The sequence below is a fragment of the Mesocricetus auratus genome, unplaced genomic scaffold (genome assembly GCF_017639785.1).
Source record: "Mesocricetus auratus isolate SY011 unplaced genomic scaffold, BCM_Maur_2.0 Super-Scaffold_4256, whole genome shotgun sequence".
In the NCBI taxonomy this organism is placed as follows: Eukaryota; Metazoa; Chordata; class Mammalia; order Rodentia; family Cricetidae; genus Mesocricetus; species Mesocricetus auratus.
The window spans coordinates 49,278,698-49,301,165 of NW_024429182.1; the positions used below are offsets into that span (position 1 = coordinate 49,278,698).

Genomic DNA, 22,468 nt, shown 5'->3' on the forward strand with positions numbered 1-22,468 from the left:
GGGTAGTGCAGGGTCTCTGTTTTAATCCGTTTTCCCGGAAATAAGGTCCCCTATGAAAGCTGTGGTCTGAAGTGGCGAAGACTGCACTATATTTCCCAGGAGGCTGTTCGCGGAGGGCGGGTCACGTGACCGGAGCGCGGGCTTTGGAAGGCGGCGAAGGTGGAAAGGGCTTCGGCTCAACAACAGAAGAGACTGTTTTGCGGACTCCGTGAACGCCGGACCACCGCTAGCTGCTGAGGCCTCGCGGAAGCGACTCAGAGAGCGACGAGTACCGCGAGGGCAGCAGCAGGCGGCCCCGGCCTTGACCATTCGCGCTGCTGGGAGCCTCTCTCCTCACCGGTAGGAAGAAGGTAATAACCATCCCCCGCGAGGACTACGGCCCCATGCGAGAAACACTAGAAACGACTTGTTCAGTCCCATTTCCTGCCTGAGTCTGCGGGGTACTGCGAGAGGAAGACGACTAGCAAGGATATAGGTTTACCTCAGTTTCTCCGAGGGCCCTTGTGAGGTTTCGTACCTCCTAGGAGATGGGTCCAAGATCTCCTAATATACTGCTTGCTTTCCTTTCTTATTTCTTCCTCCTTTTTTTTTTTTTTGTACAGGATGGTTTCTTTCTTATAATTTTATGGGGCTTTGTCTGCATGTTGGTCTGTGTGAGGGTGTCAGAGACTCTGGGACTGGAGTTACAGACAGGTATGAGCTGCCCGGGAATTGAACCCGGGTCTTCTGGAAGAACAGCCAATTCTCTTAACCTCTGAGCCATCTCTGCAGCCTCCCTAGACACTGCTTTCTGATATTCCTGGCTGAGGGAGGTGTTGGAAAAGCCCTCAGGACATTTCTGGGTAAGGGAAGTCTGAAAGACGGCTAAGAGCAGTGGGGCCCAGTTGAAACGAGGGTTGACCAGTTGACTCCTGGGCAGGGGGCTTTTATCCTCCCTGCAGCCCTTTCATTTAAGGCTCTGCTATCTGGAACGTCCTGTGGCGGCGGGACTGAGACATCAGGACAGGCAGGCTTGATGCTCGTCCTAGCAAAGCAGTGAGGCATGAGTCAGAGGACTGGGTGGGGGTCATCGGCGCAGGGTCTGGTGATGTGCGCTTTCCACCTGGCGTTGGCCAGACAGAAGTGACTTAACTGTGTTTCACAGAGCTGAGGGTGGGGCTCAGTGTAGAGCACTCACTTGCTAGCACTAGCACGGGTGAGACCCCAGGTCAGTCCCCGTGCTTATACACAGCACACATCAAGTGGTTTCACGGGTGCTGGCTGGATTCAGAGCTGGGCTTTTTATTTGCTTCCGGTGCTGGGGATTCAGCGTGGGACTTGAGCCTTGCTAGGCAAAGCTGCTGCACCAGTGAGCTATAACCCTCAGCCTGAGGCTGGACTTTTGCTGCTTGTATTCTTGGGGGAACCACAATGATACGGCCCAGGGAGAAGTGAGGAAGGATGGCAGGCAGGACGCACACACAGCGGAGCGAAAGAGAGGCAGGGCTTTTCATCAGGCTTCCGTACTGCACTGGTAGATTATGGTGCCATGGGCACGGAGTGTTTGGACGCAGGGGCGGGAGGGAGCATAAATGTCACTTAGACTTCAGAGAAGGTGCCATGGAGTAAGATTGGGAACAATTAGAAGAATTGATAAGATAGGGTGGGTGCTGGTGCTCTCTCTCTCTCCTCGCTCTCGCTCTCGCTCTCTCTCTCGCTCTCTCTCGCTCTCTCTCGCTCTCTCTCGCTCTTGCTCTCGCTCTCGCTCTCTCGCTCTCTCTCGTTTTTTGAAACAGGGTTTCTCTGTATAACAGCCCTGGCTGACCTGGAACTCACTTTGTAGACCAGGCTGGCCTCGAATGCACAGAAATCTGCCTGTGCACTACCACTGCCTGCCTGATAGGATTTTCTTCTTGTGTGGAAACACTATCATTGGACAAGCAAGATGATCCTAGTAAATTATGTATTAGAAAATCCTTTTGTTATACATTTAACACATTAAAATATGACTGATAGATGCAACCCCCCCCCAGGATTTCTCTGTGTGTACTCTGACTGTCCTGGAACTGGCTTTGTAGACCAGACTGTCCCCTAGACCACTGCCCGACACATGCAGATATTTTTGCTTAAGATGGATTCTCTTTCCAACTTGAGTGTTTTTGTTTGTTTGTTTGGTTTTTTGGTTTTATGAGACAGGGCTTCTCTGTATTGTTTTGGAGGCTGTCGGTCCAGCCCGGCCTCTGCCTCCCGAGTGCTGGGATTAAAGGCGTGCGCCACCACCGCCCGGCCGAGTGTTTGTTTTTTGAGACATTGTCTTACTCTAACTCTGGCTGGCCTGGAGCTTGCTATATAGACTAGGCTGGCTTGGAACTCAGATCTCCTTGTCTCTGCCTTCCAAGTGCTGGTATTAAATAGGCATGTGTCATTGTCCAACAGTGGTGCACACCTTTAATCCCAGCCCTCGGGAGGCAGAGACAAACATATCTGTAAGTTTGAGGCCAGCCTAGTCGACAGAGCGTGTTCTAGGGCAGCCAAGGAGGTTACACAGAGAAATCCTGTCACAAAACAAAACAAAACGAGAAAATCTTTAAAAGCCAGGCATAGTGTGCATGTCTTTAATCCCAGCACGTGAGAGGCAGATGCAGGCAGATCTATAAATTCGAGGCCAGCCTGGTCTGCAGAACTCCAGGACTTACGAGGCTACTCAAAGAATCCCTTTCTCAGCACCCCTACCCCACCCTCCAGCAAAGGCATTTGCCTCCCTTTTTTTGTTTTATTTTCTTTAAAGTCCATTTAAATACAAATATTAAGTGGAGGAAAATTCTATTTCAGTTGGAAGGGGTGAAAGTTGTGAGTGTAATTTTGGAAACACTGCCCTAGGAGCAATTTGATGGAAGTCTTGAATGACAGAATTACAGTATTGGGCTGTCAGCTTGCCAACCCTTAATTCAGGACCAGTGGTGGGGTCATAAAGTTCATGTTTCAGACTTAGTGGTGGGGAGGAAGTACAAAGAGGAGGACTTAAAACTCCTCCAGCATCCTACTAAAAACAAACTCCAGGTGCTGGGGGAGATGCTGAAGGGGGGAGGGATAGCAGTATGTGAGATGGTCTCCTGATCCTCAGTCAGAACTGTGTCCTTCGGGGTGCTACATCAGTTAGATGTCTGTAGAGAAACAAATCAGACATAGCCATATTTGCGTAGCTGGTATTTACATGCTCTTGAGGGCTCATTTCTGCCTTTATGATCTCAGGGTCCTTCAGGCTAAGCCAAGCATTCTTATTTTCTATGATCCTTGATGCAGTTGAAAGTTGAAATCATTCTTTGTGTGACAGATTGTGCCGTTGTGTTACTCAGAGCCCTTAAGTTATTCAAGAACATCCAGGGTCTTGTTCCCCTAAGCACCCAGATCAGCTCCTGATACTTAGGAGGCCTGCTCGCTAATTGGTGCATTGTAGATGTCTTGAGAGTGATGCATCTTGTTTACCTTTGCATCATCTGCTTTGCGGACCTGGAGTCCTGTTTTCACGTTAAATTTGGTTAAACATGAAATTAAACTTGTGAGTGCTGCCAGTTCCAACCTCTGTTCTTTTGCCCTCCGTGATCTACCTCTTACTTGTCTTTCTTTGCTTTAGCCATCGCTCCCGTGTTGCCATGGGAATTCAAGGCCTTGCCAAACTAATTGCCGATGTGGCTCCCAGTGCCATCCGGGAAAATGACATCAAGAGCTACTTCGGTCGCAAGGTGGCCATTGATGCCTCCATGAGTATCTACCAGTTCCTGATTGCTGTTCGTCAGGGTGGGGATGTGCTGCAGAATGAGGAGGGGGAGACCACCAGCCACCTGATGGGCATGTTCTATCGGACCATCCGCATGATGGAAAATGGCATCAAGCCTGTATATGTCTTTGATGGCAAACCACCACAGCTGAAGTCAGGTGAGCTGGCCAAACGCAGTGAGAGGCGAGCTGAAGCCGAGAGGCAGCTACAACAGGCTCAGGAGGCTGGGGTGGAGGAGGAGGTGGAAAAGTTCACAAAGCGGCTGGTGAAGGTCACCAAGCAACACAACGATGAGTGCAAACATCTGCTGAGTCTCATGGGCATCCCATACCTTGATGCACCCAGCGAGGCAGAGGCCAGCTGCGCGGCCCTGGTGAAAGCTGGCAAAGTTTACGCTGCAGCCACCGAGGACATGGACTGCCTCACTTTCGGCAGTCCCGTACTAATGCGACATCTGACTGCCAGTGAGGCCAAGAAGCTGCCCATCCAAGAGTTCCACCTGAGCCGAGTCCTGCAGGAGCTGGGTCTGAACCAGGAGCAGTTTGTAGATCTGTGCATCCTGCTGGGTAGTGACTACTGTGAGAGTATCCGGGGCATCGGGCCCAAGCGGGCTGTGGACCTCATCCAGAAGCATAAGAGCATTGAGGAGATCGTGCGGCGGCTGGATCCCAACAAGTATCCTGTTCCAGAAAACTGGCTCCACAAGGAAGCTCAGCAGCTCTTCCTGGAGCCTGAGGTGCTGGACCCAGAGTCTGTGGAGCTGAAGTGGAGCGAGCCAAATGAAGAAGAGTTGGTCAAATTCATGTGTGGTGAAAAGCAGTTTTCTGAGGAGCGAATTCGCAGTGGGGTCAAGCGGCTGAGTAAGAGCCGCCAGGGCAGCACCCAGGGCCGCCTAGATGATTTCTTCAAGGTGACTGGCTCACTCTCCTCAGCTAAGCGCAAGGAGCCAGAACCCAAGGGGCCTGCTAAGAAGAAAGCAAAGACTGGGGGAGCTGGGAAGTTCAAAAGGGGGAAATAAACGTGTCCTCCCCCTCCATTGTCCCCTGACCTAGGATGTCTGCTTTGTGCCCTCAGCTAGAACACTCCTCTTTTGGAAGAGTCCACTTCTTCCCAGAACTGCCCTCAGAGCCTTGCTTTCTTATTTGGTTTGTGGCAGGAAGGCCACAGCTTTTGCTTTTCCTCATTTTTAGCTCAGGAATGATATCAGACTCAAACCACTTCTCAGGCAGGTTAATGGACACTGCATCCATTGTTCTGTGAAACTGAAAGAAGCACATTTTAAAGGAAGGAGGAGATAAAGATGGCTTGGGGTGGGAGTGTGGGGAGATAATTTCCTGGCTGGCCAGCTGGTGGATGGGAGATGCCTGTAGACCTTGACTGCTCTTTCTGATTTCTCTAACCTGAAAGACAGCCCTCAGCGCAGGCTTTGCTGATGGAAGAGCTGCAAAGAGAAGGGGCAAGCAGAGGAGGCTGGCTGACTGGCTGTGTCTTGTGGGCAGAAACCTGAACTTGCTATCTGGTGCATCTACAGTAACTTTTCAGGGCAGTGAAAAAGCAGTGTTTTAGGTTTTGAATTGTAGTTTTGTTTCTGTCCCATTCCCCTCTCCAGTGCTGGGAATTGAACCCAGGGCAAAGCAAGCAAGCATACCACTGACCTGTAGCCGCAAGATGGCCTTTCTGAGGCAATCAATTGAGGTTTTGGGAGAAGAAGCTGTTGTTCATGTGCTATTTCTGTTTTAAAAGATATGAAGAGAAAAAAATCAATAAAATTACAAAAGTGGCCAGAGTGTGGTGTTCTTTGAGGATATTTGAAAACACCCTTAGTGCTTCCGGTTCCTGTAGAATGTAATGATCTCCTTTTGCTACCAAAATTAGATGACAGGCTGGGATTACCTGGTTAACAAGTGATTTGTTTAAGAGTGACCACAAGGTGGCGCCATATACCATGTAATGTGGGCACAGCAGCTATGGTTAGCCTTTTGTATTTTAGGAGTTTGAATTTCACTTGTTCCTCCTAGTCTGTGAGATAAAGGGGTCCCTTTGGACAGTCTTGTAACTTAGACTTTCACATAGCATCCGGGCAGTTTGTTTTGCTGCTTGGTGAACAGATGCCATTTAGAAACATTGCTCCACCGGGCGTTGGTGGCGCACGCCTTTAATCCCAGCACTTGGGAGGCAGAGACAGGCGGATCTTTGTGAGTTTGAGACCAGCCTGGTCTACAAGAGCTAGTTCCAGGACAGCCTCCAAAGCCACAGAGAAACCCTGTCTCGAAAAACCAAAAAAACCCAAAAAAACAAAAACAAGAAACCTTGCTCCTATTGAGATTTCAGGTTCAGGATAAATGTTTGCAAGTTTTAGAGTACGGGTGCATTAGAATTCTCTAGAGGAACCGAGTAATAATGAGTTATGTATCTTGAAAGGGCTTCATTAGAGGGGCTTACAGGTTGTGGTCCAGCTAGTCTAGCACTGGGTATCTGGTGAAAAGGCCAAGAATTCCGCAGTTGAGTCCACAAGGAATGTTTCAGCTGGTCTTCAGTCTGCATGAAGACTCACAAAGAAGTAGGAGGGCCTCAAGGAGAGTGAGGGTGCCCAGGTAAGAAGCAAAGTTTCCCTCCACATCCTTTTGTGGGCTACCCCTAGAAGGTGTGGCCCGGGCTTAGGGAGTCTTCCTACCGCAAATCCTCCACGGTGGGCCTGGCTGCTTGGGTTTTAGTTGATTCCATATGTGGAGTTGACAGCCAAAGTCAGCTATCACAACTGATACAGCTTCGTGGGTAGCTAGCCTGTAGTTGTGATCTTACAATTCTGAGATAGCATACAACTTTCTGGTAAAAATGTCTTGACAGATTGAGAAGATGAATACTATTGGTTTTCAAGTCCTTAAAATTTACTGTATGATGGGAGTAGGTGTGTGTGTGATGCCATGTGTCAAAAGGACAGATTTCAGGGATCTTCTCCACTGTGTGTTATGAAGATTGAACTCAAGTTGTCAGAGCTTTTACCTGCTGTCTTTGCACGGTGGTTTTCAATCTTCTCCCTAGCCCCGCCCCACCCCCACAGTACAGTACACACATGTACACTGGGTCTCACCATGCAGCCTTGGCTGGCCTGCAACTCTAGTAGACCAGGTAAGCCTTGAATTTATATTATTGTCTAAGTGAAGTCTTGGGTGAATGTAGACACTATAAATTGTATCCTGAGGGCAGAGTGGAATGACTTTGCCAGATTAAAGGGAGCTGTACTTATTTTAGTTCTTTTTTTCTGATTCCATAATTTGATTCTAGATCTGCAGTAGCAGTGAGCTAAGTAAGTGCCAAGACTGTATTTAGTGCCTCAGCACAGTGGCTTTTGGGGACTTGTAGCCACTGGTCGGCAAACAAGCATTTGGAGTTGTGGCTTCTTTTCAGTTTGGTCTGCTTAGCCTTCTCTAAATTTGCCGGTTTGTGCTTGTACCTGTGAGTGCCCTGATGATTCACTCAGGAGCCATTTAAGCAGTGAAGAGTTAAGAGGCATTGCTCTGCAGTCTGAGGCAGCATTAGCAAGGAGACAGGCAAACAGGACTTCTAGGCATAGCCACTTTGAAATTAGAAATAGGCTTAAAGGGAGGAAATGACAAAAATGGAAAGCTGAAGGACCAGAGGGTGGGCACACTGAATGTGACATCCATGAGATCTGGCAGGAGTACCTCAGCAGAGCAGCATCTCCACAGATGGGTATCATGGGAGGAACCTGGCCTTGTCAGATCATCCTTGCACGGCCAGTCACAGTCCTGCCCAGGTTATACAAGGTAACTGCAGTGATGTGTGTTCCAAAGGGAGCTGTTAGAGGCAAGATCTTTTATGTACCGGAAGTCATCAGTTTGCCTAAATGTCGGCCAGCAAGCTTCAGGGACACACCTTCCCAATGCTGGGTTATAGACCGCCGCATGGCTTTTACATGGGAATCTGAACTCAGGGCCTCATGCTTGCACAGGGACTGCTTTACCAGCTGAGACAGCCCCTGCCCTGCACCAGGGAATCTGGTAGACAAGTGCGGACAAGCAGTGTGGATTTTAAATGAATAATAACATTCCTTGGTCCAAATTACTTTTTATTTTTTGTCTCACCAGGATGTAGTGACAGCATTGGCACACACAGATGCTGATATTAGGCCCAATTAAAGGGAATACCCTTGGCCAGGAAGTAGAAAGATGAAGGTAATAAAGATAAACATGGAGGCTGGAGTTAACAAGGTTCCGTTCAAATGTTCTGCCTCTGTCTACATGGGCAGAGGTGACTTTGCCTGACTTTGTTTTCTTGTCAGTGGAGTTGAGCTACCTCACTTTATCACTGTAACTTCTCAGTCCTGTCGCTCGACATCCCTGCCAAGCGGACTGAGGAGGGAGGCCACAGTGGTTCAGGTGCTCTGAAGCCTGGTCTTGGTTCAACTGAGCTCACTGGTATTTGCTCAGACTGGCAGTGCCACACCCGTACCCCAGGTGGCGGGGAGCAGGCATGGGGAGGGACAGCACCTCTTCTGGAGGGAAGGAGCCAAATAAAGGTAGCACTCTTCCATTCTGATTACCCAGCCTGCTTCAAACAGGGCCAATCAGGCCTGAGCTCTTCTGCAACCTGCCCTTCCTGGACATTGTCCTGGGAAACTTAAGGAACCCTGTTTGTCACCACACTGTACCCCAACATCCTTTACACAAACACCCTCATCTTGACCACCTGCCATTTCTCCACAAACGTGTTACGCTTTGCCTTCTGTTTGAGGTTCTCTAATCCCAGACAGATGGCCAGTATGCTTTGGGTAGACCCACAGGTTAGGGGAACCAGAGCGTGAATGTGATGTGCAGGGTTAGGCCTCTCTGGACATGTTCCTATGTTCTCTGGAAGGGTGAGTTAAACTGTTCTTACTTGCTACAAAACCCTATTTCATTGTTAGACTGATGTGCTTTGTCAGAAGCTATCCTGAATTCCTATCTGGCCTCCAGAAGAATAAGACTTGGGCAATGGGCAGAGGAGCTCAGACCATGCTATACAATGCTGGAACACAGGGAACACAAGGAACAGGGACGCATCACTTAGAGTGCTGACACTTTTATGATGGAAACCCCAGCCACTTGTGCTGATGGTTGTTTTCTTCAACCTAGAGACTGACATAAAAGGAAACTATGGGAGCCTTGGGGACTGATTAAAAGAGGTGAATGAACAGATTTTAAAGGCCAGTTACTCCGCCATCCATTTTGCCCAAAGCTAGGATCTCATGTTCTCTCTGGAACCTGGATGGAACAGGAAGCCAGAGTCACTCATGCCAGGATCCTCCAGGGCCAAATGCTTTTTCCAAACCATAGTCCTGGCCTTTGCCCTGCCTGCTTCTCCCAGCAGCCGGAGGCAGACATGGTTACAACCAGCTCTTGGCAGCAAGCTAAGCTCCTGATCATGGAGCTATGCCAGGCTGCAGGATTCTATGCATGAATGCCCCCTTTCTGAGTCTCATTCAATGGGGTCACACAGGTCCACAGAGACAAACAGGGAGGGTAGGGTCAGACATAGCCCAATGAGATGGGTTCACACTTTACAAGAGGGTAATTCTAGGGCGGGGCCCCTGCTTCACACTGGGCTCTGTAGGTCGCCCCCATTTGCCTCTGTTAAAGCAGAAGAAACAATAGAACAGCTTTGTATCCCTGCCCCAACAGTTCTTCTTCCCTTAGGTTTGGTACCTAGAAGGCAAAGGGGGCAAGTGTGAGCACAAGCATCCATGTCCCCTAACCCTTCGAACATTCGATCCATAGTGGCATTATCCCTCAAGCTCCCTCTGCTTTGGCTCCAGTTGTCCTCTTCCTCTCCCAGATGGAGGGCTGCTGCTGCTATTGGTGAAGATAGGCATCCAACCAGAGCTGCCCTGACTCCTTCAGTGAGCTGTAGGGAGGACAAGAGCAGACAGCGAGGGAGGAGAGGGCTGAGTCATCCACCTGTCCCCTTCCCCTTCCCCACCCCCAGACCCCTCCCTCCCCTGCTTAGAGGAAGTTGGCCTGGTCACCACTCTGCTGTTGCCATGGTGATGCATGCCACTGCAGATGCCGGGACCCGCCCCACTCCTTGCCACATGCCCATCACCCTGCCTTTCTTCCCTGCTGCCACCTCCCCAGGCGCATACTCACTGAACAATGTCGGCGAAGGCTGAGAGCAGGGGCTTGGATTTGTACTCGATGTCATACTTGGCACACAGGGATTGCACCAGGGGTGCCACTTTGTGGTAGTTGTGTCGGGGCATCGTGGGGAAGAGGCTTCAGGCACAGCGGGTAGTTAGTAGCTTCTGCTCCAACCTCCCACCCCCACCACCCCCACCACCCCACCCCCGCTTCCCCTGGTCTCCCTACTTACTGGTGCTCGATCTGGAAATTGAGGTGGCCACTGAACCAGTCATTGAAGGCTGACTGGTGGACGTTGCATGTTGCCTGCAGCTGGGGGGAGAGAGTCAGGAGAGGGCGCCTCTGTCACAGTGCCCAGTCTTCCCTAGGGAGGCTGTCTGGAACTGTCCCCTATCCCTCTGATCACCCCCCTTCAGTGAGAAGTCTCCCGCTAACAAGGCAATGCTGTTCGAGGAGACTATTTTTAGCTGTTACTGTCCACACACACCCTTTTCAGTAGTTGTGGCATGCCCAGGTCTTCCAAGAGACTGTCCCTTACCTGGGTGGAGACCCAGTCCACATTCCGGTCATGATCAATGTGCATGGGGATATGGTTCATCTGTGTCACCCAGACAAACCAATTGCTCTCCAGGAACCTGTTGAATAGGGCATACATCACAAACAGTGCAAGCAGAGCACAGAGTTCTTATCCCCAGTAGCAGCACCGCCCACGTGAAACAATCCCCCAAACAACCCCGATTCCCAAGACCCCAGCAAGGCCCCACCCCATCACCTGCATTTTCCCTGCCAACTGCTACATCCCACCAGACACTACCTGACAATGAAGAAAAGACCCAGGAAGCCTTTCAGCCCCAGCAGGGGCATGTAAGTGAAGAAGACTCGGGCATAGAAGCTGAGCATCCAGGCCAAGTCCTGCAGGGGAAACGGAGCGTGACACGGTGCCAGCAGCTGCGGCTGTGTTCCCTCCCCATCTCCATCTGCTGCAGTCACCACCTCCTCCTGGTGTGTGTCAGGCACTCAGTAATCCCTGGCTTTTCCTAGCTGCCTGTTGTAACATCTAAATGCTGCCAGGTGGATGTTTCAGGACCACGGCTCTATGCTCCTATACTAGCTGAAGCTCCAGGTCCTTTTCTACAGTGAACCAAGCCCCATGCTATTCCCACAACAACTGAGCCCTCTGCACCCTGTCCAGCATCCAAGCTCATATCTTGGTTCCTAGTCCATCTGCTCAGAGCCTGTCTTCTCCATGTCCTATATCTGAGGCCAACTGGGAAGGCAGACCCAGCCAGACATCCCCACTTTGGGGATCCCCAAAGCCTCTTCTGCCTGCATGTCTTCTCGGGTCTATTGGTTCTGGCTTCATCCTACATTCTCTCAAAGCAGGGACCATCCCCCAGGACTCTCCCTGTGCTTTCTGCACAATTCCTGGAGTTCTGTGTAGCTTAGAACCGCAGGAGACTAGCCTTGTGAAGCATGCATGAGCCCAAGTCATTTAATCTCATCTAGAGATAAACATCTGCACCTGGTTCTGTTCTGCTCTCAGTTGGGCTTGGAGTCAGTCTCTGTGTCCCACAGCGCACACCCTGCTTCAAGCAGAGTACCGGAGAACCTGGTACCTGGGACTTGCAGGCCAGGGATACTCACCACCCATTTCTTCCGCTGAACAACAAAATAGAAGATATACCACTGGAAGTAGAGAGGCAACAAGGCTGGGGGTCCAACTGGGGAGGAAAAGGAGACAGGGAGGAGGTGTGAGCAACTGGGGGTGACAGGACTGCTATGGTGAGATCCCCCCCAGCATAGACCTGCTCCTGCCAGCCCTCCTTACTGCCTCAGCTCCGCAATCAGCTGCGAGTCACGGGCACTGAGGGTGGGCAGGAGCACAGGCCTCGAGAAAGCCAGCTCTGCAAGAGGATGCCAGGGAGGCCAAGGACTGGGAGCAATACCCCTTCCTGGTGGAGGAGGACATGGGGGAGCTGAAGCATCAAGCATGGCATGTACTCTACGCCCAGGCCTTTAAATGGGTACATTAATACTCCTCACAGAGCTGGAGCGCAGGCCTTTAAAAGGGCACATTAATACTCCTCACAGAGCTGGAGCGCAGGCCTTTAAAAGGGCACATTAATACTCCTCACAGAGCTGGAGCGCAGGCCTTTAAAAGGGCACATCAATACTCCTCACAGAGCTGGAGCGCAGGCCTTTAAAAGGGCACATCAATACTCCTCACAGAGCTGGAGCCCAGGCCTTTAAATGGGTACATTAATACTCCTCACAGAGCTGGAGCCCAGGCCTTTAAAAGGGCACATTAATACTCCTCACAGAGCTGGAGCGCAGGCCTTTAAAAGGGCACATTAATACTCCTCACAGAGCTGGAGCGCAGGCCTTTAAAAGGGCACATTAATACTCCTCACAGAGCTGGAGCGCAGGCCTTTAAAAGGGCACATTAATACTCCTCACAGAGCTGGAGCGCAGGCCTTTAAAAGGGCACATTAATACTCCTCTCAGTGCCTGGGCTGCAGGCCTGCCCTTGCAGTCCTGTCACATGCCTGCTGCTCCACCAAGCAGGTCAAAGGGCAGGGGAAGAACTCTGCTGACCTTCACAGTCTGAGGCACGCCTGATGCTACTCAACCACTGCAAGACGATCCTCATCCACAGCTTCTCCGTCTTGATATGCCACAGATTCTACAATTCTTTTCCTCCCTCCCTTTCTGATATATATACACGATGTGTATGTGTGAGTGTGGGCCATGGCACACATGTTGAGTTCACAGGACAGGTGTGCGCCGCGCGCGCGCACGCACGCACACACACACACACACACACACACACACACACACACACACACACACACACACACACACTGGGGCAGAGGTGGTGACTGCATAAATTGGTTCTGTCCTTCCACTGTGAGTCCCAGGTATTAAGCTCAACTCAGGCTTTTACTGGCCAAGTCATTTCACTGATCTTCCATCTTTGTTTTTAAGACAGAGCTTCTCACTAAATGTGGACTATTCTGGCCGACCAAAGAGCTGTAGGGACCCGCCCATCTCTGCACCCCTCACACACTTCCCATACCCTGTGCTGGGATTACAGGCATGTGCCACCACCCCTGGATTTTTATGTGGGTTCTAGAGATCCAAATTCAGGTCCTCATGTTTGTACAGCTGGCCCCAGCCCTAAAATAATAATAATAATGCATTGCATAATATTTTACTTATTGTTTTATTATTGATTTTAAGATATGGTCTCTCTGTGTAGCCATAGCTGTTCTGGAACTTGCTCTATAGACCAGGCTGGCCTCGAACACACAGAGATCTTCCTGCTTCTGCCTCTCTAGTGCTGGGATTAAAGGTGTGGCCACCACTGCACAGACTAAAATAATTTTTTATGGAAATCTTTCCTCAACCCTTTTAAGTATGTCCAGTTTTCTCTAGAAGGGACAGTTGGCAATAAGCAGTTCAAATAAATTCCTTCAATTCTTCCCCTCTCTTCCTTTAAAAACTTGAAATCCATGCAGGTGTGGGGGCTTGTACCTATATAGCAAGCTTGAGGCCACCTGAGCTACACAAAACCCTCTCAAACAAAGCCAAAACAAAACCCATAAAAGCACCCCCTGGCTCCCAAAAGTTGAAGTCTTAAAGGAGTTTTAAACCCAATTTTGGGCATTATGCAGCAGGCTTTTAAAGCAGGGAGTATGGATTCAACTATCTTCTGCTCAGTTGCAACATTTCTTCTCAGGACCCACTGTCTGAGACAACATCCTAACTGACCCCTCCTTTGTGTGACCAGGTTTAAGACCCCTGCTGACCACTCACTCTCTTCCTAGAAGCTAGGGTGAGGCTGGAGGACTGAGTTTGTCCCGCAGCACAAATGACTAAGCACGCACTAACTTTCCTCAGTGGCAAAGGCCAAGTGCTCGCAGGCGGGGAGCGTCCGGCAGGCAGTACTTCCTCCTAGGTCCACCCTGGGGGACTCTGCTCCTCCCATGAGCCCCTACCCCTGGGCTGGCACTCACTCAGGAAGAAGTACTTGTGCTGATGGTTGTATGGCATGTGCTTCTTCTTTTGCTTCCCAAGCTGTGAAGAAACAAGCGCAAGTCAGCAGCTAGACCAGATATCCACCCCCCCACCCCCCTCCCGCACTGAGACGCCAGCTTTCCCTGCTCAGACACCAAGGCCTACTTCCAGAACCTTCAGCTAGCTGCTGCCATTGTAAGGCACTGGCAGGCCCAGGGCCTGGAGCAAGCGGCCCTGGAAGGTGACCTATGAATGTACTGTGACAAGGAACACACAGGAGTGTATAGGATTTGTACAGGATGCGGTCTCTACAGGACTCCTGATGGCTAATCCAAAGTATCTGTCGCATGGTTTCCGGGTGTCCAGCCCCCTCCTACTTCTGGTACTCTTTGGACCTCAGGGTCTCTATGGAAAACTATTTTTGTCCCTGTATAGGTACTTGAGTCTTTCCATCACAATCTTTTGTGACACTTTTTTTATTTTAGTGTATGGGTGTTTTGCCTGAATGTATGTCTGCACCACTTGCATCACTTGCATGCAATGCCCATGGAGACCAGAAGAGGGCAGCAGACCATCTGGAACTGGCGTTAACATGTGGGTGAGCTCCCAAGTAGGTCCTGGGAATCAAACACAGGTCCTCTGGAAGAGTAGCAGTGCTCTTAACCACTGAGCCACCTCTTGACTGTCTCTTTTAGACTCTTGACTTCAACCTGAACTTCATAAACCCCCTTGGAAGTGTAGTAATATATGTAGAAAGGTTACCAAGAACAATCCAGCAACCTGAAGAAGGTTTTGGCAAAGCTTTGCACCACTGTGTGGGTTTTGTTTTGTTTTTAAGTCAAACTATGGCTGGGAGTCACCAGGCCACCCAGTCAGTCCAGAGCCACTCACATGGGCTGTCTCACTCCACAGCATTTCTTGACCCACTTAGTTTTGGTGACATCAATCCAGAGCACAACCTGGCTAATCCTCTCAATATCTACAAATAATTCATCAAAACTGAGTTCTGTTCAAGCGCTTTGGCTAGACGAGGCAATTTTCCTGCACCCATGGAGTCATTCAACAAGTCCTGGAGGTGAGAGGCTACTGCCCCAGTCACGGTCCCAGTCACGGTCCCAGGAACTGAGGGTACAGAGGGTCTCATCTACATCTATCTTGTAATTTGAGCAGATGAGACTAGTAATAAATTTGTAAACCAAGTTCAAGATAAATTATAGATTACAGAGAGGAGAGCAGAACAGACAGAAAGGTAGCAGCTCAGGCCTGGTTTCCCTTAGCCCCTGATACCTGAAAGATGAGAAGTGCCAGGATGCAGAAATTCAAAGAAAAGTGTTCAAAGCACAGGGCACAGCCAGAGCCAGAGCTATTGAGACCCAAGCACACCAGAAGGCTGGCTTCCTTTCTCACCCTAATTGCCTTCCAGCCACTCCCACTGGAGTCTGGCATCTCTCAAGGCTCTTGCCAGAGGTCAAAGTGATGGGGCTGCTCCATCCTGAACTCTGACCTCCCAGAACAGACATCTTTTCTGTACGAAGTACCCAACCTCAGGAAGTGGACAGTTTATAAGCTAGAGGGGCACTGGAGCTGGAGAATTGGATGGAATTAGGATGTAGTCTGGAGACAGGTGAACAAGCCACACAATATTGTTGACCAAGGAGGTCCCATAGAAGAAAAGCACCTTTTGGTTGGTGGGGCGAGTGGGGAACGGCTGCAGGAACCCTGTCCACGGCTGCTCCCTCAGACAGTGATCAAGTGCTTAGACTCAAAGTGTGCCCTGTACCTCCTTGTTCTCCAGGAGTGTTAGGAGACACTGGGCAAAAGCCACTCAACCAGGACATAGCTACCTCGTTAAGCTATCCCGAGACCAGACCACGCCCACCTCCACGCACCCTCATTTCTGTGTGTGTGCGAGTGAGGAGAGGTGCATGCATGTGTGAAGGCATACTTGCCCATGCATGTGAAGAGCAGAGGGCAGCCTTGGGTGTCTCTACTGTTCCCTTTATTTCTTGCCCATGCATGTGAAGAGCAGAGGGCAGCCTTGGGTGTCTCTACTGTTCCCTTTATTTCTTGAACTGGAATCTCTTGATGAACCCAAGCTCAGTCTTTGCTAGACTGGCTGGCGAGCACAGGATGCCCCTGTCTTCACACTCCCTCTCCACATGGTGCTGAGGCTCATCACAGCTGCTGGGCCCGGCTTCCTCAGATGCTGAAGATCCGAGCACTCCACCCACTGAGCCACCTCCCATCCCCTTCTCTCTCTTCCTGATGCTCATAGACCACAGCTCCTTGAAAACCACAGAACCAAGAAGCAGCAAAGGCCTCCCCTTTCCTTAAACCATCTGTGGTGACCACAGAAGCGCCCAGAGCCCTAATGAGCAGTCTGTCCTGTTTTAGAATGGCATGGGCCAGTTCCCCACTGTGCACTGCTGACAAGGCAGAGGGGGACACACATAACAGGCCACCCGAGGCCAATGCTCGGGAAGTGACAAAAATGGGAGCATTAGGGACAGATGGAGCCCAAGTCTCAAGCTATGAGTGCCCCGTGCCAGCACAGCCCGTGCTGCCAAGGCTCTTCCACGCAGCACGGCTCTGCCAGAGAGGACAGGGCAGGCAGGCTATCTTGAACTCATGCCTGAAAATGAACTGTACTCAACAGCTTAATGCAAACACTGAGTGGGGGGAGGGGAGCTGGCAGAGCTCTAGAAGGGTTTTTAATTAACTTTTCAAGGAATTCCCCTGGGCATTTGGAACTGTCTATAGCTCAGGCTCTGCCGGCAAGGCAGCTCTCCACCCTAGGGCACTCTTCCCCAACAGTTACACTGTAGTGTTCGCTCACAGCCCCAGCAGACTTCTCAGAGCCAACACTGACCAGGCTACGGACAGATGAGGCCCAGGAGGGAGGGAAACAGTACAGCTATCCCTCTATCCACAGGGATTGGTTCCAGGGGGCACTCAAGTCCCCTGTATGAAGTGGCATGCTACTTGTGATAACTGACACATGCCCTCCCAGCATGCCTTACAGTAGCCCTGCAGATGAGGCTTTGTTCTTTCTTTTTTTTTTTTCTTTTCTTGAGACTGGTCCTTATGTAGCCCAGGTTACCCTCAAACTATTAATTCTCCTGTTTCCACTTCCTGTGTGCTGGGATTACAGGTATGTCCCACTATGCCTGGCTTCTTTCCTTCCCTCCCACCTGATCTTTCTTTCTCTATCTCTCTTTTTGGTGCTGTGTATGGAACCCAGGGCTTTACTCAAACACGCCATCACGGAGCTATCCCTCAGCCTCCTTCCTTGATATAATACATGCTAGACTGCACTTGTGTAAGTGCTATGTAAAAACAGTTGTTATAATGTGTTCTTTAGAAACTAATAATCAAGCCGTGCGGTGGTGGCGCACGCCTTTAATCCCAGCACTCAGGAGGCAGAGGCAGGCGGATCTCTGTGAGTTCGAGGCCAGGCTAGGCCGGCAGCCTCCAAAACAATACAGAGAAACCCTGTCTCGTAAAACCAAAAAAAACAAAAAAACAAAAAAAAAAAAGAAGAAAAGAAACTAATAATCAAGAACAGTCTAGAGCCAGAGAGATGAGAAGGCTCCCTGAGAGAACACTTCTGAGGAAGCCTGGAGACTTGCGTTCAACCCCTGGAGCCCAAGTAGAGGAGGAAGGGGAAAACTGTCTCCACTAAGTCTGACACATGCTCTCACACAATGATAAATAAATAAAGCTGAAAACCCCAGCAGGGTTGGCGAAATGACTCAGTTCTTAACAGTACTTTCTGTGCAAGCCTGGTGGCTTGAATTTCATTCCTAAGACCACATAAAGTGGAAGGAGACAGGGTTGTCTTGGCACAGGTGCCCACTCACCATGATAATAAATAAATTAAAAACAGCCTAGGTATGTTCAGGATGGATGTAATTTCTCTGAATATTTGCTTAAATCCACAGATGCAGAATCTCAGGACACAGAAGACAGCTGGATTCAGAGGTATCAGAGATGTGAGACAGTAAAGTCACAGACAAGGCAGGCCGTGACACAGCAGGGCCTATGGAAGAGAGTGCAACGGAGTGGCTTCTTAGAGCTGGGGTGTCAAGCAGCACCCTGAAGAGGTGCCTTAGTCATCTTCAAAGATGAGCAGGGGCCTGCATAGAATGCCCTGTCACTCACTGAATCCTTTGCAGAATGGGGTACCTTTGTGTAGTAACTGTTCACTGAGTCTGTCCTGGACAGTAACTGTTTATAGCCTCTTGCCCTCCACAACTTCCAGAAGGCAAGAGCCCTACAGCCCCGTCCCTAGTCCTACCTTGGCTGACAACACTGAGCAATCGTTTTCCCTAGGCCTACAGAACAGGCTACTCTCTGTTCCCCTCCGCATTGACAGCCAGCTCACCTCCACGGAGAGGACCTTCCCCAAGGCGAAGAACAGGGGATGCATGTTGATATCTGGGTCTTTGCGGAAGCAGTTGGGCTTGGCGTGGTGCTGGAAGTGCATGTGGTTCCACCAGCTGGCAGGGGCCCCCTACAGAGAAGTGCAGATGTGAGTGGAAACCCAGAGTACAGGACCCCAGTTCGGTTCTTAGCACCCACATGGCAGCTCACAACTGTCTGTGACTCTAGTCCCCGGGATCGGATGCCCTCACTTGTGACATGCAGATATACCCCCCGAAAGCAGAGTACCCGCACATGCATAATAAATTTAAAAATTTAAAGAGAAAGAAACCACAGCATTACAAGCACTGCTCCCGCCCTCCGGCAGCCATGAGTGACTGGGATTTGGGGGAGCCCCGTCAATTCATTGACCTTCAGGTGGCCAATCACGAAATGATGCAGCAGGTGGTTCCACGTTGAGGTGCCAAAGACTGACAAGTGCCCAAAGTCATGCTGTAGCCAACCTGCCTGGGCCTAAAAGAGAAAGGTTAGTGCCAGAGCAGCCCATACCTAGGGTGCCCCTCACAAACCTCAGCAGCCCCTGAGCCTCTCCATACTGGATTGGTGCCCTACCTCAAGGGAACTATGGGTAAGCCATGGAACCTGGGTCCCAGTTCCCTCTTGGCCACTGGGTCACATGTAAGTGGAGGCAGACCACAGTCCCTTCTTTCCTCTGAAGTGCCATGACTTAGGATAGAGGGGCATCCAGAATACACACTGCTAGCCCACATCCTGGTGCTGGACCGTGACTGGCATGCTGGGTGACATCAGCAGTGGAGAGGGAGCCAAGCATTGGTTCTTGGCATACACGGAGTGTGGTAGAACCTGAACCCACGATTTCAGAGAACAAACTACACAGGAGGAAGGGGGTCTGGGGAGGGAAGCTGGAGAGGCTGTGAGCGAACCAAGACATGTGCGTGACTAAAGGAATATGAAAGTCACCCACAGGAGAATGGGCGTTCTCTCCCTGTGCCAACTCCCCCGTGTGTCCTCAGAGTCCAGGCAGGACTCTGGCCTTGATGTTCTTCCTAAGAAGCCCGGGAACGCCAAAGGCACCCACCTGAACTACACTGAGCAGCACTGCACACAGGAAGAAGGGCACCAAGGATGTTCCAAAGATCCAAAGAGTGAGCCAGGCAGCCACATCCAGGAGCAGGATGTGGAGCAGGTACAACAAGAAGAAGAGGGGGTTGGCCTTCATGAGGCCCAGCCGCTCCACCGTAGCCCGCAATTCCCGGAACTCGTCAGTTAGCTCTTTCTGTGGGAGAGTGGGGCTATAATCCTTCCCATCAGCACACCAGCCCTCACAGAGAACCTCCCATGGAGGTAGCTGTGGGAGGTTCACAGTCTTTGGCAAACACACCCTGACGGGAGAGGACAATCTGACGGAAAAAGCTACAATGAATGGCATCACGTCCAGCAGCTAAGCAGACTTGATTTGCATCCCCACTGTGTAGTCTGTGGCCCTGAAGCTTAAACTCTGAGCCTCCATTTTCTCATGTGTACATATGTAAAGATTATTATGTTAGTTTACATTGGCACACCATACTCAGTAAATGGGTTTACTGTTGGTGATGGCATCTTTGAAGAAACATGTCACCCCAGGACTATTCTAGACTCCCAAGAACTGTCACCTGTGGTCCTCTGCAGGCATCTGCCCCCTCTCCCTCCACAACCAAGTCTCCAAACAGCAAACGGGTCTCTCACCTTCTTGGTGGGTTCGAAGCTGGGCTGCTCGGGAGCCAGCTCTCCGATCAGAAGAGAGTTCATATACTTTCTCACGAGGCCCTTGTTGATGTGGAACGCCACGAAAGGGTCCTGCAAAAACGGGGAGAACACAGTGAGGTCCCTCCCAGTCCTCCAGGCTCCTAAGGTCCTCACACCAAAGGCCACCTCCAGTGACCAAGTCTGCACCCACGCCCAACAAGCAAAGGCCACCTCCCTCTGGCTACTGCACTTCTAGGTGTCTGCCAGCCCCGGATCACCCAGCATTTGGGTTCCCGTTGGAAGGGCACCACACCAGAGAATGGGAAGCCTCCCCTGGATGCCGTACAGAAAGACCTGCCCAGGCTGGCCTTCATGTCTACAGACACTTGGTGCAGGAATTTAGTGCAGGAGAGAAACAGCTTGCAGGAATAGGTGGGGTTATGAGGCTTTTGTTCCTATAGTACTTTCAACAAGTCCTTTTCTTTCTTAGCTAGCTTCTCTATAAACAGTGATGAGGAAGACTCCCTATGCCTGAGCTGGGGCATAGGGAGTTCACATTCCTTCCTCTTTGGGCACTATTTCCTATTTCCCCCAACACTAACCACTCACTGTTCCAGAGTTAATATGGGTTCTACAAGGTGGGTGGGAGAACCTCGGGCCTTAGGGAGAGAAGCTGCAAGGGGAGGCGGAGCTGTGGGCAGTGGCACCACACATCCAGACCAATCGCTGTCTTTGCATGGGCCCCCAAATCATACTGAGTGGGAAGGCTAGACAGTGTGCTCAGAGACTCTACAGCGAAGCAGAGTCTGCTCCATATGTGCATGAATCGTAGGACTGCGCTGCACTCTGGACTCGGCAGTGGTCACTATTAGTGGCTGGCTCTATCTAGCCTGGTCTCTACGTCTGTGGGGTTTTGTTTGCTTGCTTGTTTTATCAGAGTGCCCCCACCTCTCAGCATCCAACTTCAAGGGCGACTGAACCCTGGTCACTCCGGAAGCATGTTAGTAGACTGGCTGAGAAGGAATAAGGGGTAGGGGAGATTGGGTTAAGGACTTAGAAGACAGATGGAATCCAACAGCTGGCAATCCTGCCACAGAGCGCTCTGCTCTAACTTTACAGTGCCAAGGAGTAAGTCACTCCCAGTCTATGAAGAACAACAACGGAAAAGGGACACTGTCCTGCTAAGTGATCACCCGGGGACCTTCTTCCCTTCTTCCCGAAAAAGTTGGAGACCTCCCACTAAGGATCCTAGGACAGTTCTGGGATTCCAAACTAGGTGTATGCAGATGTAGACGCCCCCACTGTCACATCTCTCCGGTTACCCACAGCGACTGATCCCCGGAGGCTTTCTTGAACCCGCGCAGGTCCATACCCTACACTCCGGGATTCACAGCGTACAGGGGGTGCCAAACCACAGGGTTCTCAGTGTCACCCCTATCGTGAGCGTCCTCTTCGGCTCCCTTCCCGCTCCGGATCCCAAGTAGGGGCCGGCTCTCCAGGTCAGACAAGGCTGCGTTCACCCTCACAGCCCAGCAGACAGGACGTGACGGATCCCCTCTCCCTCAACTGACTCCTCCTCTGGCCGCCCTAAGCAGCACCGCGGTCCGGGTGCCCAGCAAGCTCGCTCTCTCCTAGGCCAGCTCAGGAAACAACCCACGCCCGAAACTCCAGAGGCACGGATGTGCTGCCAGCCCTTTGTTTGAGTGTGCTTGGCGCGGGCCTCCATCCCTAGCCTGGGTCTCTCCCGCGCTTGCATCCCGGGGCCGAAGGTTTCTCTTCCCGCCAGTGTCCCGCCCATTGTCCGCGCTCACCGTGGCATCCTGACCCGCATAGTGGCTGATGACCCGAGAGCCCCCCGGGTGGCGGCGGCAGAAGTCGCTGATGTTGTACACCTTCCGGTCGATCACAAGCCACCTCTCCTTCTCCCGCCCGGAGTGCTGCGCCACCTCCTCCCAAGTAAAGTAGCGAGGCTGGTGGAGTTGGGCCGAGGTCGGGACCGGGGTCGACACCGGGTCGGGAGCCATAGCGGGCCCGGCTAGGGAACCCGGAGCTGGGGAGGCGCGCGCTCGAGGCCGCGGGACAGCGCACGTCGGCCTCGCGAGTTAGGGGAGCGTCAGGCTGCTGAGAGCGCGCGCCCAGATCCCGGCGTCGGCGCGCAGGGTTTTCAGCACCCTCGGAACGGACCGCGGCGCGCGCTCCCATTGGCTGAGCCGAGTGGCGTGGGAAGCGAGCTCCGCCCCTCTCGGGCCAGTTTGGACGGACGACCCTGAAGGGATTTCTGCTGCTTGCAGAAGCCGATTCGCGCCCTCTCGCGGGTGCCAGAAAGTGGTCACCAGGCGATTCCACGGTGGTGGTGGGAGTTCGAGACAGAGTTTCTCTGTGGCTTTGGAAGCTGTCCTAGAACTAGCTTCTGTAGACGAGGCTGGTC

The 22,468-nt window shown here is 51.4% G+C and overlaps 2 protein-coding genes across 3 annotated transcripts; one reads left to right on the plus strand and one right to left on the minus strand.

Annotated features, from left to right (window-relative positions):
- The first annotated feature begins 111 nt into the window (after window positions 1-111).
- Window positions 112-5,537, plus strand: Fen1 (flap structure-specific endonuclease 1). The gene is made up of 2 exons (XM_005063851.4): window positions 112-350; window positions 3,614-5,537. Exon 2 carries the CDS (start codon window positions 3,633-3,635, stop codon window positions 4,773-4,775), a length of 1,143 nt encoding a protein of 380 aa, XP_005063908.1. The 5' UTR covers window positions 112-350; window positions 3,614-3,632; the 3' UTR covers window positions 4,776-5,537.
- Window positions 5,538-7,830: 2,293 nt separating this feature from the next.
- Fads1 (fatty acid desaturase 1) lies at window positions 7,831-22,257 on the minus strand. Of its 2 annotated transcripts, XM_021226013.2 has the most exons (13): window positions 22,140-22,257; window positions 21,852-22,105; window positions 20,041-20,151; window positions 19,394-19,591; window positions 18,706-18,807; window positions 18,296-18,424; window positions 13,911-13,971; window positions 11,539-11,615; window positions 10,709-10,806; window positions 10,433-10,529; window positions 10,127-10,206; window positions 9,904-10,029; window positions 7,831-9,661 (listed from the first exon to the last, which is right to left on the minus strand). In XM_021226013.2, the coding sequence occupies exons 1-13, from the start codon at window positions 22,240-22,242 to the stop codon at window positions 9,610-9,612; spliced, it is 1,488 nt and encodes a 495-aa protein (XP_021081672.1). In that variant the 5' UTR covers window positions 22,243-22,257; the 3' UTR covers window positions 7,831-9,609. The 2 variants fall into 2 exon arrangements, with proteins under 2 accessions (XP_021081672.1, XP_005063909.1); XM_005063852.3 differs by having other exon boundaries at window positions 21,852-22,185.
- Between the last annotated feature and the right edge of the window lie 211 nt (window positions 22,258-22,468).